This window comes from Molothrus ater, chromosome 2 (assembly GCF_012460135.2).
Source record: "Molothrus ater isolate BHLD 08-10-18 breed brown headed cowbird chromosome 2, BPBGC_Mater_1.1, whole genome shotgun sequence".
NCBI lineage: Eukaryota > Metazoa > Chordata > Aves > Passeriformes > Icteridae > Molothrus > Molothrus ater.
The window spans coordinates 86,665,546-86,677,812 of NC_050479.2; the positions used below are offsets into that span (position 1 = coordinate 86,665,546).

Consider the following 12,267-nt stretch of genomic DNA (forward strand, 5'->3'; position numbering starts at 1 on the left):
GACTCACTTGAACTCGACTCTGCAGGACTCAGGGATGACCTTTTGGTGTTCTGATGCAAACCAGATAACCTGGAGAAAAAGGGCTTCCAAATGCTTGACTGCATCTTGCAACCAGGACAATAGGCCACAGCAGGACAATCCTTCCCAAAAATTCCAGTCCCATCAAAACCATGGGATATCAGATACTTCCTGGGCTGCAGAGTCAAGAAAGTGAGCTCAGGTTGGGTTGACATCATGCAGACTTGATGTTATGGAAAGGACAAAGTGGAGAGGAATTTCTAAAGAATGAAAGGGTGAAGGTTTACTAATGCCAGACCATGATGCTGGACTGAAAATAAGTCTTGTCAGTCAGACTTTATATAACTTCTGCAGTTAAGTCACAATTCTGGTGTGTAAGGTCAAATGGTGATGCTGTCTCCCTGAATAACTACAAAATGTCATCCTGCTGAAAGGTGATATTGAAGAGAAAATTAGTATTACATAGTCAATGTGTCTGCACCATAGAAAAAAAGAAACTTAATTGCTCTTTTGACATAAAATAGTAGATGAGTACTCTCCTTTATTAGCGTTTTCTAGTGGAGCCTCTGGGATATGATTTTTTTTTTCCCCAGTGCTGTTCAATAACTCTAGCATATTACTTGGAAGACAGAGAAAAAACATTATTCATATAACTTGCAAATTAGTCTGGACCTCTGATTAAATAGAAATATTTGAAAAGCACCTACTAAACCAGTTGGGTTTGTAAACATCTGGGAAGAAAAATTTATACTACTCTTCTAAGGCAGATGTTTGCACTAAGGAGAGCAGAAAAAGGTTTAAAAACAGTGGATCTGCAACTGAGTACATCCAAGCTACAGAATTAAAGTGTAGAAAAAATCAAATAGGTGATAAAGGATGCCATGACTCCTATATTCAGCACTAAGGAGTGAGGCTTACTAATTGATACTGTTTTTAATTTGGCCAAAAGAAAGAAAATTAAAAATGAATGTTAAAAGAGCATTGCAAGGATGGAATCCTGAAAGCATGCACTGTGGCAAGAGTCTTAACGAGCTGTTTATTTATTTTGCCCAGAGAATGACTGGGATGTGAGCTAATTATGGTGAGCAAATGTCTACAGGGAGGTGATATTTATTGTGCTTCCTCTTTTGTTTTTTTTTTTTTTTCTCAGGCAAAGGCAGAGTGAGAGCCAGTTGCAGGAAGCTGAAGCCAGACACCCTAGATGTTAAGTGGGTATTTTTAATGTTGAGGGTAATTAGCTGTTGGAATAGTAGACATAGGAACCCAGTAGATCCTCCAAGGTTGTAGTTTTTAATTAGGGCTCAGAGGATGTGGAGAAAGGCTGATGTGAGTGTTGCTGTACTGCTCTCCCTCAATTTTCTCTATGATCAGTTGAGATATGAGACTTTTCTTCAGGGAGAGCAGAACATGAATCAAGCCTTTTCCCTATCTGTCTCTGCTGACAGCAGAGATTTTCCAGAGAAATCAGCTTTATTCAGTGGCACCCCCTGGTATAATTCATTACAAAACACATTTTGTATCCAGGATGCTGGAAGAGCTCAGAACAGCAGCAGCAGCTTCTGGGAGGCTGCTTGGCCAGGCTTGATGAGAGAGGTCAGACTGAGAGATTAGAGCACCCTCTCCTGCTCTAAAAATTAAAAGCAAAGCAATGCAGCTGTGGCTTAACTGTCCTATAGGAAATGTTGTGTCACTTACAAACTTCAGTGAGCACTGAAGAGTGTTGGGAACTAGTCTGATGGTATGCAAATAACACAGCATTGCAAAGAAATCTTTGCTTTCTAGTGTGGTTGTGGCAGTAATGATAAGCTGTAGATGAGAGGGGGAAAAAAGCAAGGTTGGGAGATATAAGCAGGGTTTTAAAATTCAATGTTTATTTCAGCCAGATGGGTTACATAAATACTTGGGGTTTTTTGCCTCAGCTGCTTGATTTACCTTCTTTGTTTATTAGTGAATCCAATCAGGCAGTGCCAGGACCTGAGCTTGTTTTGCACTGTTATCCCTAGTCTTGGATACCCTAAGCATGGGAGAGATGTGCTGGAGCCATTTGGGATAACCAGCTTTTCCTGTGGAGGATGGATTAATGCCACAGTTATTAGCTAATGGAAGAAGGGTTCTTACATCAGCAAAAAAAAGGAGAAGAAAATGGAGAGAGTGATTAAGTTCTCAACCACTTTGCTATGGAAAAGTATGAAGTGTTAAGGGCAGAGTAATTATGCTAATGAATAGACTGCCAAGATTATTTTTTAATCTTTCATTGCTGAGATTTGAATGCTATAAACAAACGTCCTCTAGAAGTGAGTCACTGGAGTTTTGCAGCTTTTCCTGGAGACTTTGAGTCTGCTGACCTGAAGTGGAATTAAACTGTGCAGCCCTATTGCTGATACAGAAAGATAGCACTCAGCATATGACATATGGATAGAGATACAGGTGTATCTGTATGTGGATAAATCAAACTCATACGTTCAAATTTTTTTTAAAAAATAAGACTCCCAACTGAAAAAAATTTTATTTAATGTTATTTTTTCAGTAAAACTTGGTGTCAAAACCTGATGCACTGGTAGCATACAAAGCAGTGTTCTGAGTTCAGGCTTGAGTGTGTCTTAGGGACTTTCCAAATATGAAGCTATTTTTTAATCCCTGATAACAATCTTGAGCTGTAACAGCCTTCAATGAAGCACATGCCCAGGAGCTTCCCTGGATCTGGACTGTGCAAGGAAATTAATGAATGAAATTAACAGAGAGAGCTGTTCTCCCCACTGCATCTGAAAAACTCTGTGGCTTCCCTCAGTCATTAGTCATGAGGAGCTGCTCCTGAACTCACGCCAGTGAGGTGTGTATAATTTATATGATGTAGTTGAATTACAAATTATTCCCTCTAGACCACAAATGCTGGGCCTCTGACCACAGCTAAATTATTGCAAGGGGGTTCCTAGCTAGGAGAGGCATGGAGACATTTGAGGCTTTTCCAGGATGATAGTTGTATTGCCAGGTCCAGGGGGAAGGTGCCTGGGAATGGTTTATTGGAGGGCTCATCTCTAGGGAGGTATATACAGGACCCAGAGAAATAACCAAGAATCATTAAATAATGGAATAGTTTGTATTGGAAGAAGCCTTTAAAGGTCATCTAGTCCAACTTTGATGTAAGTGTAAAAGCTCTGTGTATGTCATAATGGGGACAAAAAAAGCCTCAAACAACAATAGGGTAAAGGGGAATATGGCACATCAGCAGAATGGTGAAGCCAAAGCTCAAATACACTGCATACCCCAAACCTAAATAGCTCAAGAAGAGGAGCCAGTCTCTGCTGTGGTGCAGAGAGATTTAAAGAGCTGTTCTGCAGGGGCCAATCCCAGGAGCTAAATCCCACTAATCCAAGGGCAGAACTTTAAGATGCCATCCCTACAGGTTCTGGATTAGACTGGAGTACAATCTGTACTGAGACAGTTCAGTGTAAGGCAGACTTGGACCTCAGCAAGAACCTCAAGGAACTAAGGGCTTGGGAGGTTACAGCTCAAGCTGTGAAACCCTCAGGAGAGGAATGGCCCTCACCAAAAGCGACACAGGAAGCTTTTGACAAGGCACAGAGGATCCCAGAGCACCCACCCTGGAATGGCCTGTGTACACAAGAATTTGAAGGAGGTGGGCACCAAAGCAGGGGAAGTTGACCGTGCATTGCCTATCCTCATGGTGGTACCCACATCCAAGGACAGCCACTGACTCTGGAGAGAGCCTGCTCTGCTGTGGGTGGCTCCTTCTGGAGGTCTCCCTCCATCAGGCAGAGGAGCTGCGGGTGCATTTGCAGCACATGCTGCACTGCAGTGCTCCGTGCTGCGTGTTCTGGTGCCAGAGCATCCAGGATAAAAATACTTTTCCAGGAATGAACAGGTAAGCCAGAATAAGGGGCCTGCTATTTTTAGAGCACAAACTTGCTGGGATCAGCAAAGTTTTCGAAGCCATGGGGTGACACTGCAGATGGAGGAGAGCCTGCTATGGCTTTGGTATTTCTGTGCTTGGCTGTGAAGGGGGAAATTGTTATTTAAAAAAAAAACCCCAAACAACCCTATGGCTCCTAGTATTTAACCAAGAATGTTTGAAGCACACTTACGTACACAAAGGTTTTGACCTGACTGTTATTTAGCAGTTCTTTATCTAAATTCAAATCATAATCCTCCTTTCCCTCATTTTCTAATTATCTGTTTATCCACCTTTCAATTTGTCAGATTTAAGAGACTGAATTGCCCTTGAAAAATTTTTTCCAGGACGTTTTAAAGCTGTATGCATATACATATGTATCCCTAAGTATATGAATATGTGTGTCTATATATGTGTGTGTGAGTTTTTGTCTTTGTATGGGCTCTGATTCATATTCACAACTCACTGAGGATTTTTTGAGGGAAGCTGATGGCCTAGCTGACTTCACCTTTTAATTTTCTTATATGGCTGCTTTTCTGCATGACTTTGAAACTGTCTTTCTTAGGAACCAGAAGCACAGTGTACCAATAGCTTGTACTTACTGCTGCAAACAAGGCAGACTCATTCCTCACTGCCTGGTTTCACAGTATATTGCAAAACATATTAAAGTGTTCATGCAAGTGTGCATTTAAGGGTTATGGCATGTCTGACACTGGTTGGACACTTTTCTGCATGTAGAGGTGGCTGGTGTGGTGCAAGTCCACGTGTCTGTGTGTGGGTTTGGCTCCCCAAAGACTTGTGCCTTGGGAGCTGTTGTGAAGCTTGGGCTGACTCAGCTGTACCTACATGCACGGAACAAATACAGGTGGTGAAAGGCAAACATAATCTGCTTTCCTTCCAGCATCTGGTAACACTCTGCCTGCTTCCTGAAGAACTTGGTGCAGATCTACCCACCTGTGAAACAATGTCATTTCTCCTGTGGGGTACTCACAGATCCTCCTGGGCGCTGTCGAGGCACATCAGAGTGCATCACTTCAACACTGGAAGTTCATTCAAGACATTTTTCCAGGAACTCTGGTGGCTGCTCTTTGGAATAATCCTACTTTGTTCCCCAGCACGTTGCTCTGTGTTTAAAATTGGACTGCTTGGACCCTGGAACTGTGACCCCTTCTTTTCCAAAGCCTTTCCCCATGTGGCTGCCAGGTTAGCTGTGGGACGAATAAGCAGAGATCCTTCACTAGCTCTTGGCCACCGGCTGGATTATGTGATCCTGCAAGAAGAATGTGACACACCAAGAGCTCTGGTTAGATTTGTTGACTTTGGAAAGTTTTCCTCAGCTTTTATAGGCCCTCTAAATCCTGGCTTCTGTGAGGTGGCTGCACATTTAGGGAAAAACTGGAATAAAGCTATCTTTTCATGGATGTGCATCAATTATAAGCTGGATTCCACCATCCGCCATAATGCATTTGCAAGAACTCTGCCCTCTCCAACCCAAATTTTGCTTACAATAATGAAATATTTTAGGTGGGCTCATGTTGGCATCATTGCATCCAGTGATGATATTTGGATGTACACAGCCAAGGAGGCAGAAACTGCATTCAGGAACCATGGGCTACCTGTAGGCATTGTTACATCCGTGCATAAGGGAGAAAAAGGCATTGAAGACACCTGGAACAAGATTAAAGAAGTTAATAACATTAAAAGTAAGTGCTTTAAGTCTCATTCCTTTTTTAATTTTTTTTCCCCAGGGTAGGACTGCATTGTTACCCAATGGACATACTTTAGAGAATGAAAACTTAAAGTGATTTAAGTCAAGCAGAATTTTATCTCTGATCCTAAAGCAGACAGGGCTTCACATAAAAGAATGCTGGGCATTTTGTATCTGATGAATATAGGCCAAAATCATCTACTACAACCTGAAAGATTGGGTCCAGCTTGTCTGAAAAAAAAAAAAAAAAATTGTAGATGGTTTTCTGTGCTTGGCTTGTGTAAAGAGGAGTTTATAGGAAGGTTTTATATTTAAGGTGATTTGTATTGTGGAATATCAAAAATCAATATCAATATCAAAAATCTTGCTTTGATGCTGTGTCCTGTATTTCAGATCGCCCCACCAAACATTGGCCCCATGACATTTTGCAAGAAAAGGCACAGACTTTGGGACAGTCAAGCATGGACCAGATGTTTAAACACAAGCCAGCTGTGTCAACCTAAAATCTGTATATTTGGTGGCAGGGTGAGCATTTGGAGGTTGGGCACTGCTTACAGCTGCATTGTATTTGTCAGCTCAGCACACACAGAGGGAAAGCTCAAGCTTTGGTCAGTGACAGCAATGACCACAACTGCCCATCATCTTCAGCTGTGCCTCACTTCTGTCAAAACTTCTCTCCATTCCTTCTTTACAGCTCCAGAAATGGTTAACACCCACCATCTGCTTTATTAGGTGTTACAGACCTCTAGATGTTGAACAAAACGGGTGTGACTCTCAGCTTCCCCAGCACATAACATCAGAATCTGACCTGAGAAAGTAGCTCAGGCAGCTCTTTTACCGGGGGTGCAAGAGCTATTTCATGTTGAAAACATCAGGCAAATTACTAACACTCTGCACTATCCTTGTGTTCCAGTTATTCTCCTGTGCATGCATTCTGTTCTCATCGGAGGGCAGGAACAGGCCGCCTTGCTCACAAAAGCTCTGGAAATGGGACTAGCAGATGGAAGATACATCTTTGTTCCCTATGACACTTTGCTGTACAGTCTGCCTTACCAAAACAACTCATTCAGTGTCTTTGATAATGACAGCAAGCTCCGGGAGGCTTATGATGCTGTGCTGACCATCACGCTGGAGTCTGGAGAAAGGACTTTCTATGATGCATTCAGGGAAGCTAAAGAAAGTGGTGAAATAATCAGGGATTTGGAAGCCACACAGGTAAATAGTCTTTCTCTTGAGCTTTTCTGGGACCTGTCAATAGGAAACAGCAATAGTTACAGAAAAAGTACAGGGAAGAATCAATCCAGCCTGCACACTTTCATTTTAGAAAAATACAGAGAAATTTGAATGTGGTCTGCTCTCATCTGGAAAGGTCACTTTTCCCAGGTGTCTGGCAAAATAACTCACTTGGTTAAACTGTAGGACTATGATGGGAATTCAAGAGAAAGGGTCTATGCCTGAGGCGCTCAGATTTGGTTTGCTGTGTGCTAGCTGCAATGGACTTAAATTGAAAAGGTATCTCTTGAGGTGGATGAAGTCCATGGAATTTGTAGAGAATCAAAATAAGATATCCATATGACTGAGAATTTGAGAGGATGAGACAGACTAAAGAAATACTGGATGCTTCTAGAGGGAAACGTTTAAGACCATTGCTATTGCATTCTTCTTAGCACTATAGTCAAGGTTATTCTTTGTCAGCATGATCATCTAAAAGTCCCCGGTAGCCTATTAAAAACCAAATCAATTTTTACCTTGATAACATTTACAAGAATTGGAGAATCTTATACTGGTGAAGAGATACAGGAGTTAGCTGAGCTATTCTTCAAATTACCCTATGACATTTCAAAAAATTACAAGTACTTTTAAGGCATAATTTATCAGATCTGCACGGATCTACTTTAGAAGAAGATGAATCATGACTTGAAAGCATTAATTTTTTTCCCTTGAGTTTAATGAGAGCCCAGGTTAACTGTGTTGAGTGTCAGGTACTTCATTTCAGATATCTACATCTGATCACTTAATCCCACAAATGTCAGATTTGTCTGTGGCTCCCAAGAGCACTCCTCATTTTTCTCACAGGTGTATGGCTATAATCTCTCTTCACCTACCAGCTGTGAATGACCATGTGATTACAAAAGTCACCATTTTTGTTAAAGCTTCCTAAATCAAGTCTGGCACAGAAGGGAGCAATGCAAACAGAAAAGGCTCTGCTACCCCACAGAACAAGTTTGCTGTGGGTCTGCTGGGGGATTTTTGCATCTTTGTGATAAATAATATTTTGACAGATGAGACCAATCTTTTGGGCATGACACTTTTCCTGTCTTTGTATGGAGCCTCTGACTTCAATCTTCTATTTGTAGAAGATATTTTAGTGAAATGTTTTGAGGCAGGATAAATTTGTGATAAATTTCAGCTGAATATCAGGCTCAGAATCTTGGCTTTTCCCATCATAATGCAATTTTGTGTGGTTTTAAAAATATTTTGAAATTGCATTTTGTGATTACACCATAAGAAAAGACAGATATTCAAAGTCATGCATATATTGGGTCTACCTTCAACCGAAGATTCTTCAAACCCATTACTCTGTGGGCCTTGATGTTCTGGTATCTCAGTATTTAAGTTACAGCTTAGTCATGGGGAAAGTATTTTTGCCACCAATCTCGAACTGAAGGTTAGGAGCAGTTTATCCTCAATTTCTCCTGTATTTTTAGGTTTCTCCACTCTTTGGAACAATCTATGATGCCATTTACTTCATGGCAATGGCTATGGACAGTGCATGGAGGAAAGGAGTCAGAGCCTCAGGAGCCAGCATAGCTGAGCACACAAAAAACTTCAGCTTCCCTGGATTTAGCCACCAGGTAGAGACAGACAGCTGTGGGAAGGGGCTGGACAACTATGTGATACTGGACACAGATGGTCATGGGAACCAGCTTTTCCCAACCCACCTGCTGGACATGTCTTCAGGCTCTGTGTTGCCCCTAGGCCGGGCCATCCATTTTCCCAATGAAATTCCACCCAAACCAGACCCCACCTGTTGGTTTGATCCAGATGTTCTCTGCACTGAAGGTAAGAAAGAAAAAAAGAACCAAAAACTGGATGAAATGGCTTTGAGTTCATGCTTCTCGTTTCTTTCATCTTTTCTCTCACTTCAAGTGGTTACCCCTTTAAATTAGAACTCCCCAACCAGAAAAGTCTAAATTCAAGGATCTAATATAAAAATGCCCAGTCATCATGCTGTTTGTAATGGGAATCCTGTGCAGAGGTAACACCATCAATCCACAATATTCTCTTATTGCTTGTTAGCTCATAGAATAATACAATCATTTTTGTTTGTTGGGAAAAAAACTCTAGGATCATTGAACCCTTAACCCACCACTGCCAATCCTACCACTAAATATCACAGCTACCCATTTTTTCCAACAATTCCAGAGCCATTAATCCCACTACTCTCCTGGGCCAATAAGGTTGTTACCACTGTTATGTGTTGAAAGGGCTTTCTGGGTATAACATTCAACACCTGCCAATATTAGCAGTGACCATTATATAACAGAGGCTGCACCCAGTACTGTGTCTCTGTCCTTCTAGGGGACAGGACACTTAGAGGATTTGCTTTGAAGACAGCCTAAGAGAGCTGCACAAGAGCAGAGGCCCTCAGCATCCTGCCTGTTCACCCCTGCTCCTGTTTTCAGGTAGCAATGAGGAGTGAAGGACAATCAGAGCTCATCTCCTTGAGAAACAATGATAATCATTACTCAAAATAATTTGAGTTATTATAGATAACACAGGTAGTAATCAATCTGGGGGCAGAGATATCTGTGCTACTTCCTAGGTTTTTAGGAAACACTGTGTTTACTTGTTGTTTTTAAATTGAGGCAACTATGATGCAGTCTAAAGTTCACAGGGAAGCCAAAATCTCAGGGTAGGGTACTCAACCTCCTCTTCATATTTGCTTAAAATACCAAGCATTTACACCTATTGCTCCAGGTTATGTCTTAAACAGATGAAATTAACTACATCTATGGAATATTTCATTCAGTAGCTGAGAAAACCATTCTCCTTGGCTTAGCCATACTTGAGCTGACACATAAATCAGTGTCACTCCATGAGAACTGGAGATGTACTGATCTTGTAGCAACTGGCAAGCAATAGAAGAGATAAGTATAACACTATCATATATCTAATTTTACACTGCCCCTAGGAACAATGTAGCAATTTAACATCTCATTGCAGTCTATAGAAAAATCCCACTGATTTTTAGAGAGCTCAGATTTTATGTTCATACCTTTACAAAGGCATAAAGCTCTAGGCATCTGTCAATTAAACAGTAATTTATTATGATTGCTAGAATTTGAGACTGAACTTTATGGCTAGAATTAAATACAAGACTGACTCTAGCTTTTGTATGAAGTTAGGCTTGGAGGAGTGTTGGATGAGAAGTTGTCAGGCTGCTGTGCTTCCTAACTCCAGGTTCACCAGGAGCAGGGCTGAGCTGGTGTTCCCAGGACATGGGCACACACACAGAGTGCAGACACAGCCAGTCACTGGCAGAGTAACACATACAGGAGAGTTATGTCTTTACAGGCACTGCTGGGACGTGGACATCAGAAATGGCCTGGTGCTGCCCTTATGCACCTCATAATAAGGCTCCAAGCTTGCTAGCAGATCTCACAGCCTCACCTCCTTCAGACTCACAAATGCATCCTCTGGTAGATGGTCCAAACCTAAATTCCCCCACAGCCATCTCTCAAACCCTTCAGTCTGTGCAGGAGATGACTGCAGACTTGTGGTCTCTCTCCACCCTCCAGAACTTACCTTCCCTGTGAGTTAGGTTGATGTTAAGTCGGTAAATGTCATACACAGTCAAAGAGCACAGTTACCCAGGGAAAAAAAAAAACATAGATGGGGTTAAGAAGGTGGGAATTACTGCACTGATCAAATGCCTGGAAAAAATGCACAACATGGTTATGTGTGACCAGCATCGCCATTCTCTCAGATATTTGAGCATTCCTGACCCATTCTATCTCTCCTTTTACCCATGTTTGTCCTTTCCCCTAAAGATCCTGTGAGAAGTTTCATGTACTCCTGCAGTTCCCTTAAAGCATTCCCTAATGACTTTAACTCAATCCCATAAATTCCCTCAAGCATGCTGTAAGTTTGCTCTTTCCCATATGCTCATAATTAGCTTACTTTTACTTCTGGTTAGTTGTGAAGTATAGTATGGCTTGGAAGGGACATTTCAAGGCCATCCATCTATTCCTATCCCACACCGGACCAGGTTGCCTAAAGTCCCATGGAACCTAATTTTGAACACTGCCATGGATGGAGCAGCCACAGCTTTCATGGGCAGCCTTTTTCTGTGTTTGTGTGAGGGCAGTCAGGGCCTGGAGCCCTAGACTGAAGCAGTGAAATTTCAGCTAAAATGCTCTGACTTTTCCTGAAACAAATACCAGTTTTCAAAAATGCCTTCAGCTTTCAATGCAATCCTCTAGGTCTCAGTGCTTGCACATAGGTGCCAGTGTAACATAGAGTCATGAACCTTTCGTCAATCCAAATTTCTCCATGTTTGTTTGTGTTTGTAGATCTATGGATATAAGCAGAATAAATAGAAAAGTTAAAAACCAGAAGAGACACAGCAAACAGTTCCCACTGGAATTTAGCTTATGCAGTCATATCAGCTTCCCTTAGCTCTCTAGTAAACACACTCATCAGCAAAGTATCTGGCTCCAGTACTTTCTGCTGATGGATGTGCTGTGGAGAACATCAACCTTCTGCTGCTCCTCCTCTTCTTCTCTTTTCAACATTAGAAATTTGCAGCAGAGAATGAAAAAGCCCAGATGGGCCAGTGACTCACCTTGGCTGTTGGTTTGGTACCACAAGATAAAGATTTTTTTCAGAATTTCAATTCTTCAAGAGAAAAGAGACAAATGTTAAAAAGTTATGAACTTTGCAGAAGCTTCCTCTAAAACTTAACAATTCCCTGTGAGTCTATTTATTTACTTGAAGAAAAACTATTTTTCCCCTGGTCCACTGCTCTAAGTCTTGTTTAGAAAAAAAAAGCGCATGGAAATAAATAATTAGCATAGCTGAAGTCTTATGTATGTCAAGTTAGTAAGTATTTGTGTATTGTGTATAAACAAACATTGCATTAAAATTGTCTTCCAGCATTCTTCTGGCTGAATATTTGACTTTTTAATCCAATGGCCTGATATTGATGTTTTTAATATTATTTCCTAAATCAAAATGATTTTCTAATTCACTGATTCTTTTCCCATCTTTGCACAGGGATTGAGCCTGCAGTCATTTTCTTGGGAGTAATGCTGTTATTTGTCCTGGTGTTGTGTGCTGTGGGCCTGGCTTCTCTCATCAGGTGAGAATTGCAACAGGTATTTGAGTTGGTGCCACTTTTAACTTCTCTGTTAGGCTTTTGCTTTAGCCAGCAGTTTAGACTATGCACACACAGAAAGTCTGATTTTGCTCTTGGCTCTCCAGCCACATATCTCTTCATATTTGTGGTGTGTTGGCCCTGGCAGCATGCCAGGCATCCACCAAAGGCATTCTATCTCTCCCTTCCTCAGCTAGACAGGGGAGAGAAAACACAACAAAAGGCGCATGGCTCAAGATGGGGTCAGGAGGG

The 12,267-nt window shown here is 41.5% G+C and overlaps 1 protein-coding gene across 1 annotated transcript in view; it reads left to right on the forward strand.

Annotated features, from left to right (window-relative positions):
* Positions 1–4,892: 4,892 nt before the first annotated feature.
* GUCY2F (guanylate cyclase 2F, retinal) overlaps positions 4,893–12,267 on the forward strand; it is a 36,960-nt gene continuing 29,585 nt past the window's right edge. The window contains exons 1-4 of the mRNA XM_054518595.1: positions 4,893–5,631; positions 6,550–6,851; positions 8,345–8,699; positions 11,916–12,000. Coding sequence (XP_054374570.1) covers positions 4,893–5,631; positions 6,550–6,851; positions 8,345–8,699; positions 11,916–12,000 — 1,481 coding nt within the window. The remainder of the gene's footprint in view (positions 5,632–6,549; positions 6,852–8,344; positions 8,700–11,915; positions 12,001–12,267) is intronic.